Raw genomic sequence first — 21,857 nt, 5'->3', positions numbered from 1 at the left:
AGATTATAAACAGGGAGTGTAAGGAGAGAAGATAATTAAGCAACATCTTACCGACTTTAAGACTCTTAATTGCACCGAGATGGTATTAAACTTGGTATTTACTATCTCCCACAGAATGCGACAAAGTCAAAGGAATAGGAATTGAGTTTGTAATTGAAAAAAAAAAAAAAAGACCAAAAGAGCTCTTGTTTAATTAGCGTGTTTCTCCCTGCCTACAAGGATTGCCTTAGCGAATAAAATGCAAGAAAACCACGATGGGGTGTTTACTCAGGTGGCACTTCTCCTACAATGGTTAAGGGGGGGGGGGGAAGAAGTACGTGCACTCCGACTGTGAGGTGCGAAGGCAGTTAATTCTTGTTACTCGATGATTGATGTCCATCATTGTGTAATTACTTAAGAGGGCACGCCCGGGGAGAAACGCTTTCATTGAAATATAGAACAGTGATGAAATATTCATTAGTTGAGTACAAACGTAGACCTAGGGGGGGGGGGTTCTCTGCGGGAAAGGGAAAATGAGGAAGTAAGTGTCATCATTCTAGCACTTCTTACAAAAGAAATATTAGCAAGTGGACATTAACTACTACCATCGACTGTTTAACAAATGTACTGGTCTTGTTAAGGCCTTCGAGAGTAAAACGCACTCAATAAACATGTGCGATGGTGGTGCCATCTCATGTGCAAGTTAGCAACTCATCGCGACAAATGTAGGCTGTGATATAAAACTTGATATTTTATTACTAAGCACTTTGAAATATTCATCGAGGTCACGTGATTCAAATTCCGCATTATTTGTCCATCTACTCGTAAACTACTGAGTTCCATTAAGAGAAATGTCCAATAATTCAAAACTTGTTCTCTCACTTGTGTACCACCCCGAACTTCTCCCCCCTCTACACATCCGTCCCCTTGAAGCACGTGGCTGTCAGGTTTGTGAAGGCCATCTTCACCGCCCGTAATAATTAGAATTGATCCAAACGAGGAAATGAAGGCGCGTCATTTTATATTCCTCCCACTTCCGCAACGCGATTAACAGTGGGTGGACAGGAATCCGGAATTCTCTTAATAAAATGACTCCGGGGTTTCGCCGAGTAAAGGATAGTATACGCGCGCGCGCGTACTATCGTGCAATCACGTACGTTCTTTCTCCCCCCCCCCCCCCCTCCGCTCAGGAAGTGTGCGGTGAACGCTTGGCCAGAATTTCAAGTTCTGCAGCTCTTTGCTGACAGAGTAGTTGCTAAGGGGGGGGGGGGGAGATAGGAAGGAGTCTGGCGATGGCAGAGGGCAATATCAACCATTTCCTTTGTACTTACAGAGGACTAAGGTAGTTTCCAACGGGGAAGACACGAATACTGTGAAATTGCTGAAAATTCTTAAGCATATTTCCATAATAAACACTGATTTGTCATTGTTGTTATCAATCAACACATACGAAACGTTCAAATATTTTAAAACGAGAAGAAAAAATTATGTTTTTACCAGTGTAAAAAATGACTGCTAGATGGCGCCACTATCAAGGTAACTGAAAAGCACCTTTGAAAGCAAGATATTAATCATTTATGATTACTACGTTGTTATTGTTTATTCTGCTGATAACTCTCGTTGTCAACGAAAGTGGTGCCATCTATCCGTAGTTGATGAAATTTTAACTCAGTTTACAGACTGAATATGAATAATTAATATAACAAGGAACAGCATATGAAGTAGCTCTGTTTATACAATGCAGGAAAACTGTCTGAAAATTATTCAAATTAATTCTCGAGTTCTGTAGTTGGTATAAATATGTGTCTGACCACTTCTTACGTCATCCCAAATCATTAATACCAGTTTCAATAAATAAGTTCTTATGGAATACATATTTAGTATATGCATCGGTATTTTCCCTGAACTGAATAGCGCCCTCTCGTGTGACCATTAAGAAACATCGAAGTACCTTTAGAAAGTTTCAAACGTCTGCGTGATAGCCAAGTATGTGCAGCACTGCAGAGATACAGCTGCAAAATGCAGTTGTACTCTGCACCAAAATGAAAGCAGACCTGCAGCTATTCTAAGCGAGTAATTAGTCGATTTTTATCGCAATAAAAATCAATCGAATTTCCATATTTCTAGTCCAACGTGGCCGAATGTTCAAAAAAGGAATGTTATGTAAATACTGAAACTGAAAGAATAAATATTACTTTTTCTATATACTAATTTTAACGAAAAACTGTCATTTGGACAATATTTTATTATTCGACATCTGTTTACATATTTCTCTCCAAATACATTATTAAAACACAAAGCAAAACATCTATAAACTTTGACCCCATCATTTTTTCAAATGAATGAGAATTGGCACTTAGGAGATTGAAAAAAAAAATCAAAAAAAGTATTTTTGATCTTAGGAGAGATAACTAAGTCACAGTTATTAAGTATTCATTCAAATTTATTATGTTTTACTATTATGCTAACTGATTATAGAAGAAAAATATTTCTTTGACCAAAATATACAAATATAAAATTTTAGAAATTTTAACAATTTTAGATTATGTTTAAAATTTGTCAATGCTCAGTTTATTAATCAGAATATTAAATATAAACAATTGCTTTAATTTCAAAACTCTCTCTGCTCGATAAAAAAAATAATTACAGCGTACTTGTTATCTATATTTCATTAAAATATATTTACAGCATTCTTTCATTGTAGTGAATTATAATATAGTTTGGTCTTATACTTAAAAAAAACGGACTTTTCTTTTCATAATAGTAAACTATTAACACTCGGATTTGAGGCGTTTTTTATTATTATTTTTTTTTTACAAGAACATAAGTCAATATTTTCATTAGTATTATTTAAGAAACACATTAACAAAATATCATATATTTGTATATATGTATGTGTATATATATATAAAGATGGTAATGTCTGGCCTTCATGAAATGGACGAAAACTTATCCATGACCTTTGCGCATGTCTACTTGGCACCTTTAACCATACAAAAATTGATATTTCCTGGTGAAAAATAGACATTTCGTTGGCAGAAAAATCGTCGAATCAAATGCCATTATTGTAGTACTGTCTTCCTGAAACACGCGCGTTTCCATGGTAACATTACTTAGCGCATTAAACTATTGTAAATTTCTTCATATAGTATGTGCATATTTCCATGGTAACACGCTTACTCATGACGTCATGAATGAATTCAGTAAATAAATCATTGGCACACTAATGTTTTCGAAAAATGTTTACGTTTTGTCGTTTCTACTGCATATGCTTATGTTCGGTCACCGTGGTCCGCTAGATGGCAGTGAAGTACAAGCATTTTTGAAATGCATCGTGTTCTTCGCCGTTTGCGAAAACACCCGACTAGGCTACAGGTTGTCACTTTTAAAAAATGTAGTTCAATTCTCTAATCACGTTCAAAATACGCCCATCGATGGCTGTGAGGATAGTTGCGTTGATGATTATTTCGAGATTGCATGTCATCTGGCCTCTTGGGACAGCGACCAATGTTCACGTCAAAAAGACCATATTCACAATCTGGCGTGTGACAATGACCAGATTCGACACATCTGAAAAATAAACAATAATATAATCTTTGTTTTTATCATTGCTACATGAAATTTCAAGTGACAATTTTAACACAACAAATCGTTTGCAAGTTAAATTTTTTTTATATATAAATAAAAATGGTGTATTTCAAAAATAAACAAATCGTTTATTCTAAAAATTGTTTATTTTATAAAAAAAACTATAAAATCGTTAAATTTTTGAAATAATTTATTTTTCTTTCTTTTTTTTATTTTTTATTTTTTTAGATAAACCATATTTGAAATGTCTGATGATTGCCTCTATGAAAAAAAAATCTGGATTTTTCATAGGAATAGTTCATTTATTTATCACTCGCGGACATAGTCGCATTTTTTTTTTACCCATACAGAACTCTATTTTGCCTTTAAATGGCTATTTTAATATTAAACATAGAAAAGCGAATGTGACCTACTTATAGTTTTTTTTTTTTTTTTTTTTTTTTTTTTTTTTTTTTTTTTACCTCCAACCATTCGCTGATATGTACAAATTTCAGTCGTTTAGAATGACTTTAAATAGCAAAACGGGGACTTTATATTTACGGTGCGCCTCAGAATCATGAATAGTTGGTGTTTAAACAGAATAAAATACAGGGGAAAAAATGTAATAAAAATGAGAGAGCGTTTCAAAGTATGTGCGGTCCACAATGTTTTACTGACCATACTGGTTGAAGTGTTTCTACATTCCAGCAATTCAAGACTCGTCTTGAATAATGATCTGTTTAGCATCTCCACCCCAGTGTTCGATAGCTGTAAGCGTATGGAATTACGTGTAGAAACTTTGGCAAAAGATGGTAGAGGATGCAAATTTAGAAAGAGAGAGAGAGAGAGAAGCAGGGGGATATAAATACTGAAACCTTCTAGTTAATTGACGAGTTTCGACCCGGTAATTTGTTCATTAGCTTAGAAGTGTAATTAACTTAAATTATAACCCGTTCAAAGAACCCCCAAGTAATTCTATATTATTTAACAGATTGTTAGATAGCTAATAGCTGTGTAGCGGCAAAATGATACTACAAAATTAATGTCCATTTTGGACAGATGGCGCTTGAGTAGGAAACGGTGACGTCTAATTAAGGTAATTATTTTTACGGGGGAGCTTTGAAAGTGAAAATATAGTCAGTGAAAAAAAATAATTAGCGGGGCATATCGTTGACATAATAATATACTAAGAAATAGGGTGGAGATAATTGAATTTAAAACTCTTTCCGGCAGATGGCGCTAATGTCGTTTAAGCTTAGTTTTAAAAGATTTGAAGCGGTGTTTACCTACTATTTCTGCAATATTAATGACTTCGAAAATTCCCCTATTTTTAATCGCGATGATTGGAAGAATAATGTGGTAGTTCTCGGTCTGTTCGTGTAAATATATTTTACGTGTGGGCGGGAATTGGTGACATTTTCCCACACACAGTCGAAGGGTTCAAAGTCCTGATGGGAATGTTTGGTTTGACGCTCTTACTCTTTGTTTTTATACTTGACTTTTTACAATCAGTGTATTTAAATTATGCAAATAGTATCTGTATCTTTCTTGGATGCATGCATGACACATTTGTATTCCGAAAAAAAAAGGAATAAGATTCAAAAAATACGTCTTATTCATATGGAATTTTTGCTTGGGAGAAATTCTCCCAAGAGATTTTTATCCAAGCTATAAAAATGACTCTCTCTCTCTCTCTTCATTCAAATGGCAAACTTTGTTAGGCGTTATGTGTGCTACTATCGCGAATCTTGAAGTGGCGAAAGGGCCTCCTCCCATGTTCAATATTGAACACAGAACTCATCGGGTCTTTTACTGCAAAAATATTTACGAGTCTTGATAAATGTGAATATCTCTAATCTAGAAAGAGGGGAAGATGGAGAGAAAAAAGAATGAATACATAATACCGAAGAACCTTATTTTCATGGAAGGTTACATCTGGCGATGCTGTTACTATGGAGATTTTTAGAATCAACTTTTTCCAATGGATCGTTTGCTTTTGTCAGTGTGACGGTATTTACGGTGAGTATGTAAATGGATCGCTAACACACAGATGTGACCCGTAAGAAGAGTTCAAACTCAGTTCAAAAGTTGTGAACTTTTTTTTTATTTTCTGGGGCATCTGTGACCTCGGTAATACACTTGTCGCAATAATTTTCGGATGTTTGTAACAGTACTGGCGATCAACGTGGGTGTTTGTATTTTTAGAAACTGCACGTTTATGTCGGAAAATAGTTGTTGCGACTGTTGCTAAGAGAACCCCCCCCCCCATACATACTTGGTTTAATCTAATAGCGTTCTAGACGATTTCATAACATGACAATGTTATGTCATGGGAACACAAAATTCAACAACAAAAATGCACTTTTAGACATCTGTAATACGATATGAAAAGAACCTCGAGGTCGCCCAGGCTACAAAAATACGAAATCAATTTGGGTAAAACAGACATCCAACGGGTAGCCAGCGCCCCCTTTCGGCAATCGTATACTTTTCCCAAGGACGGCACATTTTCATCTATCTTACTTAGCAGTCTGAGTAATTTCTCATGGCGAAGACCAAAAAAAAAAAATCGGGTCACAGCTGCGAATCTTTATTTCTGAAGTTACGTTCACATCAAAATCTTATCCAGTAAACATGACTTGATAACTTTCCCTAGTAACCCCTCTCTCTTTTTCTGTACTCAACAACGTTGCGTTGCTATGACAACAGAAGAACCTCTCATTGCAAGAAGGTCAACCGTTTTTATTAGTTTTTCGCTCTCAGATCACTTGGAGAGGTGGGGGGGGGGACATGGTAACATTATGAGGCCTAATTACCCTCCTGTGATTGCAAGAGTTTCTTCTTTTCCCTTAACGTTTCATTCGACAGCTTGAGATGAACGAGCCAGTTGATGTTTTTGTGCACCAAAAGAAGTTTGTTTTTCCTGTGGATAATCTGAGCTCAGCTACTTTGTTAGCTGAGCCTTGATTTCTGTCATTTTGTTTATTTTCGTATTGTCTTAACGAAATAGCTAAAAAAGTCCGCCATAACAGTAATAGTACCATCCAAACGCTATTTACAAAGGCCTCTTATGACGTTTAGAAATCAGATCAGACAAAACAGGAGATTCCCTTTCGATCATATGATCCCAAGCATGGCCTACTGATACTCGCATATCAGGACACCTCACTTCTGTCCTGAGGTGTCCTGAATGTCTCCTCTCCTTCTAATTACGAAGAATCCTAGATTAGAAGGTCCTAATGGAGATTCCTTGATCGGTTATAATGCTGTTTTTTTTTTTTTTTCTAAATTAGTATTCACATCTAATACTTTTCAAGTATACTCAACAAATATCGAGTTTTCTAAAAGATCCTAGTATAAATTATAGAAAAGCTTTTATATTTTTCTTTTTATAACTAATCCAGCTGTGTTCAAATTGGATAGCCTCAACAATAACTCATTTACAACAGTGTGACCTCCTAAGCACTGTGGGATTTTGGAGACCAAAATGCTAGAAAATTATGCATTTCAAAGTTCAAAATAATGAAAAATGTTTTTTTTTATTTTTTTTTATTCGTTGCTACGACTAATGTCAGTTGAATTTAGTTTTCTTTTTTTTATAGAATATGGATATATATTCATGAAATTCTGAGGTGGAACAGGAAAAAACAATTTAAAATTTGGGCTTACTAAACGAGAACATTGGGGGGGGGGACATTGGATACTAAACGAGGTTTAGTATCCAATGTTCTCTACAGCTTTACTAAAAAAAAAACGATGCGTAAAATTCAGGACTAAAAGTGAAAAATGTCTGAATAGGATCGTGCAACTTATAGCTCCTTTCTTATAATATTCCTTTATTTTCCTGTGACCTGATATTCTTCACGAGAACAAACAGAAAAACTAAAGAATTCCCTTCCCAAGTTTTTTCCAACATATAACACAGTGAGCACCTCATTTTCGATTTCTCAAACCTCTGAAGCCGGACGCTAATAAATTATTTAATCACAAAGCATTTAAGCACTTGAATCTATCTTATCTACATAAAGTAACTCTGTATCGAATAAAGGCTTAAGGCCATATTTTAATATTACCCGCAATTCAAAAACCAGGCCATCCCTATGGGGGAAGCAGACACGACTGTGTACTGCACGATTATGGCCTCAAAAAGGTTAAGGTGGCATTCGTAAGTGTCTTAAGGTGTGTGCGAGTATGTTATGCAAATGCTGAAAGAGACCATTGTTAAACTATGAAGAGGCCCTTTCATGTTTCTGAAGGCTCTCCTCAGACCGAATCCCGGTGGTCTTGATCCGTGCCCGATAAAGAAGGGCGTTGAAAACTTTTGGGGATAAATTGATGGGTTATTTATACTGGGTTTCCTTGTGAGCGACTGGTAGGTTGTTGCCACACCCTCCAAGGATGGATGTCTCTGTTGTGATTCATAAGGAGGTGTCTAAGACGCGAAAGGGACCGAATAAGGGGGAAAACCCAAAGGATCGTGTAGCTGTAAACAGAGATGGGATCTCTAGTTTCAGAAGTATGCAGGTGATTCGTTTTAAGAGCATGATATAATAAGAATAGATGGTAATGCTATAACTAAGTGTACCATTTATTAAATTATTACCTTCTTTCAACCTCCGAGAGAGATTCTCTTCCCCTTTTTATTCTAAGACAAGGCTTTTGGCGATCAAAACAGTCGCAGCTACATCTGCCATCTGAATAATTTCTCCTAGAAAATGGAACCGGACAGTCGCGACATCTAGTGTAAAAAAATAAAAATGGCAAATGTTTTATAAGTTTAAAATCAAGTCTAAAAACACTTTACACACTTGAAATCCAAGTATCAGCTATAACAGATAATAAAACAAGTACTCTAAATTGTCAAGCCAGACAACAGAATTGGTTTGAACTAATTAACTCATTTGAATTGGTCACGGACATTGAAGTACTCCTGTGGGACTTGGTGAATGCCAGTGGTTGAGTGGAGTAATTTGTGTGTGCGCACACATAAATGGGTGTATGTGGGCCGCATAAAAATAAATCTTAAGTCACTATTAAGCTATGCTAGCAACATAAAGACAAATTCAAATGATCATTTGAGAAGGAAAAAGTGTCCTTGTAGTCAAGTTTGGGTTGGACTCATCAGATGTCCTTTTGCGCATGAGCAAACCTGATTGCGAAGAAAGGCAAATGCTGAGCGAGCAACTGGGTCACATTTGTAATAACAATGTATTCGAAAGCAGCTGGCACAGCTGGAGTGAGAGAAAAAAAATTTCTAATAAAAACAAATTAAAAAGAAAAGATAATCACTTCTTGGGGTCAAAGGGTATCGGTGACGTTGTCAGTTGTTAACCAACAACGTATCTCCGAATGTTTATGAAGATTAGTTTTCTTTTCCGGAACCCACACAACAACATTCACGATAGAAACAATCTATCCGTGTAGAATGAAGACAGAAATAGTTTCACCCCCGGTGTGTTTACAATTATTTCACGTCCTTGTAAAAGATGGTTCAGTAATTTTCTGTAGCAGTTTGAAGGATTGGGAGAACGAGGTTCAAATTCCATCGTCATCTGCAAGGTTTTTCATCGAACCTTCAACAGCTGCTTCGTTTTTGTTAGTTGTTGTGGTTTTCGGTTTCTGTTCTTTGTCTGAAGTGTTATTTTAGCGCCTTTTTTTCCCCCACAAATTCCACCATTTAATATACACACGAAGGCATTTATTAATTTTATGTATTTATTTTGTATAAATAGCAAAATTAAAACAAAAGTCTAGTGGCATAAGTATAAAAAGGTAATTTATGCATATTTTTGCCTCTAAAAGATTATATCAAGTAATTTAATCATGAAGGCCAGTATCTAGCAACACTTATGAATAAAATGTAACCAAACCAAAGGCGATGAAATTCAATACTCTGAAACAAATATGCTATGCTTCGTGTGGGCAATAACACCGTTTCTTTATATATGCGGGATATACTATTTAAAAAAAAGAACAGTAAATATAATTTAAAAATATTTTAATAACAGAAAAAATTATATATAAAACTAGTGAATCGGCTGGGTGATTTTATTTATTGAAATATTTTTAACGCTTGTAATTATTCAAAAATTAATTGTTGGTTGGTTTAACTTGGTACTGTGTAGTGGTGCCATCTATCGGTCACTGTTATGGTCACGTTACGATGAACGCAATGAATTTATTTAGCATTCATTGCAGAAAGTACAATAGGATAGGTATTTGAGTATTGTTATGAGCAGGGCCGACGGAAGCGGGAATGCGGGCCCGCTACGAAGGGGACGCCGCCGCTGGGGCACGGTTCATAAGTTCATTTTTAAGAAACAAAATTTTTATCATAAAAACAAAGAATTCTTAGAATGATCAATATTAAAATAAATAAGGCCGGATACACCGAATAAAAATTTTAAAAAAAAATGTATATTGCCGCCTCCTTGATCAGCCGGCTGTTTACAATTTTGCAGTGAGAGCAGGCTAAATGCTTGCCTGCAGAATGTTGTGTCTACTGCAGTCTATCTAAAGTGAAACGATGAACGGTTTTTATGCGCAGAAACGAATTTTTGTACAAAACATTTGTTGCTAGTTAACCAGTCATATGGTACGCATCTCAGTAGGCTACTGACAGTAGTGCAGTGCGGACTATTATTTCGTCTCTGTGTCGTGTTGTGTAATAATTTCTTGTGGGTATAAAATAGAAGTGGAATCAAAAATAAAAAAAAAAGCTATACGGTGCACATAATCGTAAGCGTTATGCTGCGAAAGAAGCAGATATTAAGAAACAAACTGGGACTCTTAATAAATTTGTTAAAATATTAAAATATTCTGATGCGAATTGTAACCAACTCGATACATCAGAAATCAGAGTTGAGGAACCGTGAACATCATCCACTTTTCATGAAAGTACTATTGCAACTATTGAACATGATAACAAGACGCATGATTTAAGTGAAAAACAGTTAGCAGAAGATTTAGTTGTAGTTGACCACGAAACTAACACATTGTTAGTTTCTGTAAATTTAGAAGATCCAGGTGAATGGGGAAATATTGATGAAAAATTACGCTTTGTTTTAATTGAAATGGGGCCTGTTCAAAAGAAAAAAATATATAATATATCCCAGAGATACATATGATCGTAAATTTGGCGACACGTATTATAATAGAAAAATGGAAAACGGGGAGCTCGTGCCAAGAACATGGCTCATTTATTCTGAAACTTTAAATTCTGTTTTTTGCTTTTGTTGCAGACTTTTCGTACTTACTGAATCAAGTAGTCTTGTAGAAGGTTATAACGATTGGAGAAATGTAAGTACAACTTTGCATAGACATGAGACTAGTTTAACTCGCATGAAAAATTTCTTAAAATGGAAGGAACTTGATAAAAATTAAAAAAAAAAAAAAAAAAAACTACTATTGATTTCCAGACTCAAAGCATGTATGAAATGGAAAATAAACATTGGATGAGTGCTTTAGAACGCTTGATTGAAATTATAAAATTCCTTGGTAGCCAAAATTTAGCTTTTCGCGGATCATCTGATAAATTATATGAAAGGAATAACGGCAATTTTTTAAAATTAGTCGAACTGTTTGCGGATTTGATCCCGTTATGGAAAATCATGTTGAAAGGGCCCTACAACGAAACAATAGAGTACACTATTTGAGTAAAGACAGTCAAAATGAAATATTGGAAACTTTAAGTTACGCAATCAGGGATACAATTTTATTACCAATTCGAAAATCTAAATATATTCCATAATTTTAGACTGCATATCTGATGCAAGTAAAACAGAACAAATAACCATTATTATTCGCTTTGTTTCCTGTGACAATGGAATTGTCAAGATCAGGGGAAAACGTTTTAGGTTTTGCAGATATATCAGATTCCACAGGACGTGGTTTATGTGCAACAATAATGGAACAACTGGAAAAATGGAACATTTCCATTGAAGACATGCGAGGTCAAGGGTATGACAATGGGGCAAATATGAAAGAGGAAAAATATGGGCTTCAAAATTTGCTTTTGAACAAAATTCCTCGAGCTTTTTACATGCCATGTGCTGCTCATACTCTAAATTTAATCATTAACGATGCAGCCAAAGTGAATGCAGATACAATTATACGTCTACGAGAAACATGACGAAACACCACAATCGCCAGAAGATAAATTTAGAGTGAATGGGTTTTATACGCTTCTAGACGTTGCAATGTGTTCGTTAATAGAACGTTTTGAATAACTAAAAACATATTATGATAATTTCAATTTCTTGTATAGATTACTACAAATTAACAACGAAGATTTACGAAAAAATTGTGACGATTTAGAGATTCTCTTGAAGGACGGCGACAATAAAGACGTAAATGCAATAGAACTATATGACGAGTTATGTGCTTTCCGGGATATTTTTCGGAAGGATAATTTAAATATTCAAAACCCTTTCGATATTCTTAATTTTATTGTGTCCAATAATTTATATTTCCCTAACTTTTCAATTGCTTTAAGAATACTATTAACCTTACCTGTTAATGTAGCGAGCGAAGAACGTTCCTTTTCCAAGTTGAAATTGATTAAAACCTACTTAAGAACAAGTATGTCACAAAAAAGGCTTGTTAGTTTGGCGTTAATAGCTATTCAAAATGATATATGTGCGGAATTAGACGTTAAGAGCATTATTTATAATTTTGTGAATATGAAATCAAAAATCTTAAAATTTTAATAAAAAAATTTCAAGTATATTTATGTAATTTAATTTATTTTCTGTTATTCTGTAAAGATGTCATTTTTTTGAATACTTATATTAAATGTTCTAATTATTTCAGAATTCTTTTCTTATTTTCTCATCTATCTCGAGTTTCTTTTATTTTTCTAAAAGATAGTTTCACTTATAAAAATTTTTACAAGTTACTAAGAATTTAGTAACTTGTAAAATGCAAGAATTTTTTAAACTTTAGTTCAAATAAATTTTAACTTTAATTAAAATTCATTTTAATTTTGTTAGCGATTCGGGTCGGTGAGAAGGCTATAATCCCTGTATCATTATATTCAACGATTAAAATGAAGTGGCTTTATCAAAATTTGCTTTAACTTTTGAGAATTTTTTGAAGATTCGGGTTTTTAACGATTATCCTGCCTACTCAACACTCCCGGTTTGTTACATTTAGCGAACCAACGTGTGGCTGTTCCGTCAAAATTTATTTAAGAAATTTCAAATAATTAAAATTTTTATTATCGTAAAAGGACCACACACGCCCGAATCGTTACAGGGGCGCTTAGATAGAAATTGCATGTGGGCGGCAAAGACCCTAGCACCGGCTCTGGTTATGAGTACGTTGTTCCAGAATTTGTATCAACTGAAACAGTTGACACTTAAAAATGAAATATTGGTTTTTATATCCGGAAATAGTTGGCAACCTTCCAGATAATATTCCAAACAATGAAACGATTGAATAGTTGGTTGTCATAACAACATATTTCGCTTGAAACGAAGAAAAAAAACGACAAATGTTTTGAAATGAGAAAGCTAATGAAAAGAGACCCACAAACTTACCTTCACTCGAAGGCATGTACAGTTTCCTAATTCGGTAACTACGCCCGTTTTCCTTTATACGTATGGGTAGAGACACCAGCTGGTAATTGTGATGGGTTAAGGTTGAGTTATCCTGACAAGGCACGCGTTTTAGGCGTCTGCTAAAAATTAGATAGGAGATGACTTCGTGTATTCTGCATATTTGTCTCTTTGGTGTGGATCATTTGGTGCGAAAAATTACACGTAGTACGCCGTTTTCGACTTTTAATAATCAACTAAGTTACGCCCGATTCTTTGTTGTAGTTTTACAAGGTTAAGCCTGTTTAGTCAAACTCGTTTGAAGAATTACAAGTGCGTATTCTTCTGTTGTTTTTTTTTTTTTCAGAGCCATGGGAAGATTACTAATAATAACGATGAAATAATTAATAAAAATTGTTGAATTTGCTGTATCATTGGGATTAAGATTAGGTTATCGTTATCAATAACCTAATCTGCCTGGTGGATGCCCAAAAGTCAGTCACTTATGAATAATACGTGAAAAAAAATTGGGATTTGAACATGCCTTGGCACGAAATATTATCATAAAAGGGAGTGGTAAAATGGACGACCGATCTAAGTTAAGTCCACTATACAGAATGCTTACAATATACTAGTGAAAAACGTTTAGTACCAGCTATGTTACTGACCAAAAAAGCTCTCTTACGTAACAGATTTCGTTGCTTCATCATGTCAATGGGCCATTTATATACAACTGCTGACAACATTGATAATAGCCTAATCTTAGCTGTGACAATGTTGAACAGCTTTTCCACTTCTGTGGATGCTAATCTTCTGGGATTAACAACGGTCAGATGCACCGTTAGTGTTAACAGCAGTTTGCCTAAAACGGAGACGTCAGAGTGTATCACACCGATCGAGATGGATAATGATCATCGAGAATAGTAACTTATGAGGACGATAATTTCATTCAGTTGGTTCCTCATCGATTTTGTCGAACAAAGACGACATTTGCTCACACAAAATTTGGACATTTCCACTTGGTATAGTACGTCGAATTTCCAAACAAAGTTTGGACTATTCTTAAACAGCTCCAAAGATTTCTTTAAACTTAAATGTTGGAGAATAAATACTTAATTGAAAATGCTGAGGAATAAACAAATTGTAAATCATATTTCTGTCGGGCAATACAACCCAAGAAAGCTCTGCATTTATATCCAAAGATTCCGCACAGGTTTGTGAACAGTCTGCATTCAGGAAACGATATTTGCATAATGTAATTGCACGAGGAAAAGTTCAGCAGGGGGAAAAAAAAAGGATAACAGTCAATTATTAACACTGAAGGCGAAACTCCATTGCATGCTGAAATTTAAAGAAAATTTTTTGCAACAGGTGAGTCTTTCAGACAATTTATATAAAAAAATCATCTCCTTATTGTAATTCAAATTAAATATTCGAAGGTTTGGTGAAGCATACTTGGAATTAAATTAATAAACATAGTCTGGAAATCTGGGAACCTCTATAAATTTAACCTAAAACAAAACGTGAATGCGTACGACATTCTCTTCGTGCGGTCGTAGTACATCTTATGGGCCATTGCTGAAAACCGTATAAATTAAGACAAACGTTATAAACCCAAGAAGATATTAGATTGTCTGTAAAAGCATTTATGAATTATCAGGCCTACTACGGTGAGAATTTCCCGATCGCTGCTTCAACTGTTATTTGAAAATAAAGGCAAACAGGACAGACAAACTGACCTGAAAAAATTCGACATAAACAGACGTCGGATGTTTCTGATTCGATTCTGAAAATGTGTAAGTGAATGAGACTAATTTTTGCAGCTATGAAGAGCTAGAAATTGAAGAGGAAGAAATTACCGATTTGATGAAAAAACCTGAATCTAGAGATGCCTGAAAAATGAACCTGAAGTTAACATGTGGCTGTTGGTTTATTCCATAGAACACTTGGTGAGGCACGTGATCAAGTATTTTGCTTATATGCTACGTAAGTGACGTTTACACACACCTGCATAAAAGGCTTCAGATTCAGTGGCAGGTTTGTGTATTTTCTTCTATTGATTCAATGGTTCCTGTTTTGAAGCTGCACATCTCTGATTGATGTGATATCGATGTGGTCATGTTGTACCAAAAACTTCCCGTCTCTTATGTGTTTTGCTATTTGAATTATGTCCAAATCAACTGGTCGTTACGATGTCACCACACACACCAAATATGGCTTCCATTTGGTGCGTATGTTTCATGGACCGTTTTGCCTATTTTTTAAGAATTTATATTGCATTCACGTTTTGTTTTAGGTTAAATTTATAGAAGTTCCCAAAATTTTAGATACTTCTGTAAGACTGAATTAAGAAAGCGTGTTCTCTGGAGGGATATTATCCTATACTTAAAACGTATATTCAAGGTAATAATCATTTTCTCATAAGAATTCAGATCATACATGCAACGTCTCATGGCATTAGCTATCACATATGAAAACGTAATGAGAAAACGAGGAAGAATAGATGTTTGGAAGATGTTGGCACCACCACCAAAACTACTTCTAATTTGAAGCCAATTTCCCACTATCCTATTTTTTTAAAACATATGAGCTATTTTCGGATGAGGTAGGTAAAACAGTCCGAGGAATAACTGATCGAATGATACTTACTCCCTTTAGCGGTTTCTGCGACATCATTTTCAATTCTATCCATTCATTTTCGAATGATGGTCGCGAAATTCTCAAGGGTGTATTAAGATATAAAAAACAAAAACAAAATATTCCAGAATAGGTTGAAAGTGACTGTAGAAGCACCAATTCAAAAAGTTACCTCCCTTGTATTTTAGTCCATTTGAACAAATTATTAGAGGACATTAAGCAACTGTCCTCCAAATTTAGTCGAGATCGACTGAACCATCGATCTTTGGAGAAGAAAAATCTGCAAAGGTCAGAGGAGGAGAGTGACGCGTTTTGGCTGTTTTTCGTTATGTTGAAATTATTTCAATTCTTTTATTAATTAAACTTTAAATTAAGCTGGCCATAGCTTATCAAATAAAACAAACTGACCACTTATATTTAACTTAGAAGTTAAAAGTCGAATTTCAGCCTTAATGATGCTTATAAACAGGAGTAGTCACTGACTCCCTACAATACTTTGCTTACAAAGAAACGTAATACGTAACTGCCGTGCTATATTTTGCAACACTAACTTAGCGTGTCAGTGTTGTTCTGCTTTATTTGGATTTTATCACAATATCCATCTTGTTTTGTTCCAAATATATCTTTCTATTTTAACTAATGGATTAATTTCATTCTGTAAACCTCCACTATTTTCAATGACACAAAGCAACGTCTTGTTCTTAATACTATGCTCTTTAGTTCCTGCACCCCAGATCGCTGTCGCGTCCAGAAAGATAATTACTAGCATACAAAGATGAACCACAATACGTTCCCTCACTTCCGGTCGATTTTTAATCATTTCAGTTGGCAATATAATTAGAATCTCAGTACGATCCCTCTTACTTTATAATAGCACAAGGACATGCGAAATGTTTTGAACATAAACAGACGGCGTACACCGTCATGATATTATCAAACCTTTACGTAAACACCAAGTTCCGATAAGGGGTAACTTCGCTCCGAATTGTTATGGTGGAAACATCGCAGTGGTGCTCATCTCCGAGAGAACCACTGCAACCCAGAGGCTAAAAGAATCTCACGAGAATCTTAGCCGACAAATAATACTCCTCGAACTTTAGATTAGCATATTACATGAAGCAAACGCCGAATTCAAATATCAGTTAAATGCCGACAAGTTCCTCCTAATACAAACTGAGTACTGAATGGAAAAAATACCAAAACTCGTCAAGAATTTGAACGATCATGTTTTCATATTCGTATTCACAAAACCCAACACTCGTCCGTTAAAACTCTTGATTTAATTACTCTGCATATTTACAGAATCCAAGAGAAAAAAAGAAAAAAAAACACACTAAAATTTGCTTACGTATCGTAATAGTTATCAAGGAATAACCTTGATCCCACATAGCAAGTACATTCTTCTTACGAAGTGTTAAAACACTTGAACTTATCCGTTTTCACAAATTCAAACCAACTGTTAATGCAAACACACGAGCGTGTGTGCGTAAACACGAACCACTATTACATCAGAATGCTACGAGCTGGGAAATCTGACCTAATTAAACATCCTTATGAAGTGAAGTGTTAGTCTCAACATACATAGTTTGCATTTAAGAAGTGTACGACGAAGTATTTCATGATATCGCATTTTCCACTGCCACCACAATCTGAAACTCGCTTATTTATTGCCTGAAAGAACACAAAATCCATATAATAAACACGCACCAGTTTAAAAAGGTGCTTAGCTAGCCTATTCGTTACAAGTGTACTGAAATCCGACTATGTAGCCATACATAAATATATCCGATATTTCGTCTCACAATTCAGGGGCAGATCAATACATTCACGCATCTTTTGAACACGTTCGCTGTGTGCTGCGCCGCTTATCCACTCTAAAAGAAAACAGGATAACAAACAAATCGAATCCAATCACTTCAACCATTCTGTTGCTCAGTCGAAAAACTGATTCGCCCTAATTACGTCTTTTTTGTTTGCACAACAGAAAAAAGAAAAAAAAAATTCATCCTTGCTAGTAGCAAGTGAGTCTTAATGGATAAGTGAACGTGAAATTCACTTCGCTTGTAACTGTGCTCCTCTTAATGATATTTCCGCGGCTTGTTTCATGGTCGCACGCGATGAATATGACAGGGGGATAGTAACAATGATGGGTACCTAGTAAACCGACTTAATCGGTCATCCACTTCATCCGGGTCACTTGAAAGGGGACCGAGGTGACACGCACGTTCGTAAATTATACCGAAACACACTATCACAGTATGAGGGACTTAAGTATAAAAATTTCCCTCTTTTTTTTTCTCCTTTTTTAATTTAGAATGTTATCTCTTGTTAGAGATGTTACAAGTATTATTGCTTCAAGATCCAAAAAGGTCAGAACTTGTCAGAATGCTGAACTCCTCACAAGGAGTTAAAATGACCTTGGCGAGACCTTCTTAAGATATACAGGATTTCTTGGGATATTTCCTTTGATTTGAAAAGAGGCTGATGCATGACAAATACGACCCCTAAGTGTAGGGTACTATAAATCATTCCTTCAGTCTTTCAGAATTTGTGCTTGGATGCAAAGCCAATAAAAGCGCGCTTCTATCCAGCGGTTTATTCCCGGAATATCTCTGGGGATCTGCGTTTCGAACCACCACTTTTCGGAGTTATAAGTTCTTACCTTTCCCGTTTTATATTTTTAGACATAATGTGCATACCAGTAAATATAAAGGCCTACTGCTAATTACAATGTAAAGAGCTTATTTCTGAACCCGGGTAATGTTTATAAATCATCTGGGGTGGATTGTTCAGAATCGGAACACTCGTAATTCACTCCAAGTTTATAGTCCGACCTCGCACTCATCGCACTAAACTACTTGACCTCTTAATTTATTCGCATTAGTGTCGTCTTGTGGAATGGGTTATTGGTAATAAAAATTTAAAAGTATTCAAGAAAAAAAAACTCCCTCCTACTCTTGGCTATTAAACTCACGTCTATGATGAATGACATTAAAAACAAATAAATAATAATGAGACTAATAATAATAATACACTTCGTGGTCACGAATGAATTTTGTCCATTCTTCAAGTGCCATCCCCTAGAAGGAGGTTGGTAACCATGTCCGAAAACTTTTTTTTTTTCTTTTGCTGCTCTTGAACATTTATCGTAATTCAAGCCAGTCCAGTCCAGTCCAGTTCTTAATGTCTTCAAACCGCATTTCCCTAGGTCTACCTCTCCTTCTTTTCCCGTCCAGTTTCCCTTCTAATATTAATTTCTGAATGCCTTCTTATCTAGCTAGATTCGTACCAAAATATTTACGTTTTCGTTCTTTGATGATTTTCATTACTGTTCTTTTGATTTTTCTTTCTTTAAAACATCTTCGTTTTTCATTTTCTCTGTCCATGGTATTTTCAGCATTCTTCTGATGGTCCACATTTTGAAAGCTTCTAATTTTTTCTCTGCTTCTTTATTTAGAGTCCATGTTTCACTGTTGTAGAGAAGGCTTGACCAGATCTATCAATCTTCGTCTTCTTGTGTCTATATTAATATCTCTGGATGTTAGAACAGTTTTCATATCAATAAAAGCTTTTCTTACTAAATTCCCTTTTATTTCTTTAAGGGAATTTCCTCCTTCTGAAAAACATTTGTACCGGATATATAAAATAGTTAACCTGTTCAATTAAAATCTTGATCACTATATATATTATATAATATAGGTGATAAGGCACATCCTTGTCTTACTCCTTTTTTGATTTCAAAGCTGTCAGAATATTCATTTCTGTATCTTATTGAGGCTATCTGATTCCAGTATATATTTGTAATTGTACGTAGATCTTTTCCATTTAACACATTATTCTGTAGAATCTCTATTAATTTCTTCTGATCTATTGAATCAGATGCTTTGGTGTAATCAATAAAACAAAGACATATGCTTTTCTGGTTATCGAGGCGTCTTTCGCATAATGTTTTCAGATTGAAAATTCCTTCTCTTGTCCTTTGTCTTTTTGAAAACCTGATTGAGTGTCATCTCTTTCTATTAACAAAATGCGTTTTATTCTTTTTAGGAGTATTCTCAGTAGTAATATCGTAACATGGCTTGTGGCGATAGTAACAAAGGTGGATTTTCTTAGATCATCCGGGATGTATCCTGTATCATATATATTATTGAAAATAATTTTTAGATCATTAATTGTGTTTTCATTTACTTTCTTTAACCATTCGATAGGGATCTGATCAGAGCCTGGTGTTTTGCCTGTTTTCATTTGACTTATATCGTATTCCATTTCTTCATACGTAATTGGTTCACCATTCACATTTTGTATATCTGGTACGTGTCAAACAATTCTTTTCTATATTCCTTCCATCTTTTTTATGATATCTTGTGTTTATAGTAGTAATTTTCATTTTGATCTTTTATACAAGGATTATGGTTGAAGTTTTTGTTTTTATTTGTCAGAGATTGGATTCATTTATGCATTTCTTTACTATTGTGTTTGTTGCCCAAATCCTATTTCTTTACCTTTTTCATTTAATTACTTATCTTTAGCCTTCCTTCATTCATTTTTCATAATTTTACTGAGTATTCTATACCGTTGTGTACTTTTCTTTTTTCGTCTTTCATAAGTTCTAATATTGATTCTGTCATCCAAGATTTTTTTTCTTATAGTATTTCATTTTTGGAATAATCTCATTGGTATATTGCACTTCTAAACTTTGACCATCTTTTTTCAATTTCTTCTGCGTTGCAAAGTTTGTCTTTTGTTTTATATCCTACATGGTCTAATGTCTTCTTAATTTCTGAGTTAAACACCATTATGTTGTCAGGTATATTCAGAGCTGTCAAGTCTTTCAGTATGATTATTTTTAGAAATGTTTTTTAGTTTAATTTCTAAAGTAGACACAACAGGGTTATGGTCGGAATCTATATCAGCACCTGGGTATGTTTTGGTGTCGGTTATATTATTTTTATATCCATTATTTATCATTATAAAAACTATTTGATTTCTTATAGAGTAACAAGGGTTTGTTCAAGTGTAGAGTCTGCGCTTAAGATGTTGAAATAAAGTATTCGTTATGCGTCAGTTGTTTTGAACGCAGAATTGTATCAATCTCTCACCTCTTTCATTTCTGTCGCCTAGTCCAAATTTTCCAACAACTGGATTTTCTTCCCCTTCTCCAACCTTTGCATTCAAGTCACTCATCACCATGAGTATCTCATTTCATTTAATATATTCTATAGATCCTGTCCCTTAATAGTGAATATTTGTTCTACGTTCCGTCTAGAAATTAGAACCAAGATTACGATGCCAGATTTGGTCAGTTAACTGACCAAATCTGGCATCGTGTTATTTTGCGATTGGTTTGCCTATTTTGCTGTATATGAAGAACCGTTCTAATTCCACGCGAGCCTGTCTAACTTTCCACTGAAAAACACTTAAAAGTTCTTTGGCGTTCTAGATAGGGTTCGACGGAGGTCTTTCCAAACGGAGAGCATCGTTGATGCAGACTACGCTACAGATGCTTCTCTTCAGTTGTTGAGGAAAGACAATTCAACTTCAACAGCAAACCTTAGAAAACTATTTTATCGTTCATTATGAGATCAGAACTCAAATGTTTCCCAACAGATGGCATGACATTCTTCCAACAAAAGTTTTGTGTTTACTATAATACGAGTTTTTTTTTTTTATGAACATGAATTACAACAGGAATAATATTCAGTATTGAACACTGACGAATAGAGTTTAATAAAGTCAGCTGCACTTTGAAAAAAAAAAAGATTTTTAAGACTGCCCGTATCCAATCCAGTACTTACTTTGAATGAGAAGTACTTTGATGAGTTGAATGCGGATTTCCCAGTTTAAACGTTGGTTGAGGATCTTCCTCGGTCCTTGGAACATCATTAATAGGTTGGCATTCACATTCAGTGTGATTGATGAACAAAAGTTTCTCCACAGAGTTGCCGATTCCAACTGTGTTGAGACCATTTCTTCCAACGTGTAAAGTCTAATGGAATAAAAAAAATGTCTCACTTTAGAATATCATTTTTTTTTATCGCAGTACTACAAATTAGATTTATATTTTAGGGAGGAGTGTGTAAAACGACTGTATTCTACCTCTATTTATAACCTACCACATGTCCTTCAATTACGTCCAAT

The 21,857-nt window shown here is 34.8% G+C and overlaps 1 protein-coding gene across 1 annotated transcript in view; it reads right to left on the bottom strand.

The window, feature by feature from the left end:
* Positions 1 to 2,204: 2,204 nt before the first annotated feature.
* Positions 2,205 to 21,857, bottom strand: part of LOC150106631 (uncharacterized) — a 104,531-nt gene continuing 84,878 nt past the window's right edge. The window contains exons 4-6 of the mRNA XM_090392590.1: positions 21,515 to 21,705; positions 8,150 to 8,284; positions 2,205 to 3,549 (exon numbers count right to left, since the gene is read on the bottom strand). Coding sequence (XP_090248716.1) covers positions 3,387 to 3,549; positions 8,150 to 8,284; positions 21,515 to 21,705 — 489 coding nt within the window. The 3' untranslated portion in view covers positions 2,205 to 3,386. The remainder of the gene's footprint in view (positions 3,550 to 8,149; positions 8,285 to 21,514; positions 21,706 to 21,857) is intronic.

Source organism: Typopeltis vanoorti, chromosome 5 (assembly GCF_054136105.1).
Source record: "Typopeltis vanoorti isolate ZY-2024b chromosome 5, IOZ_Tvanoo_1.0, whole genome shotgun sequence".
NCBI classification, from domain to species: domain Eukaryota; kingdom Metazoa; phylum Arthropoda; class Arachnida; order Uropygi; family Thelyphonidae; genus Typopeltis; species Typopeltis vanoorti.
Note: the sequence above shows the minus strand (reverse complement) of the source record. Positions and strands in the feature narration are given on the sequence as shown.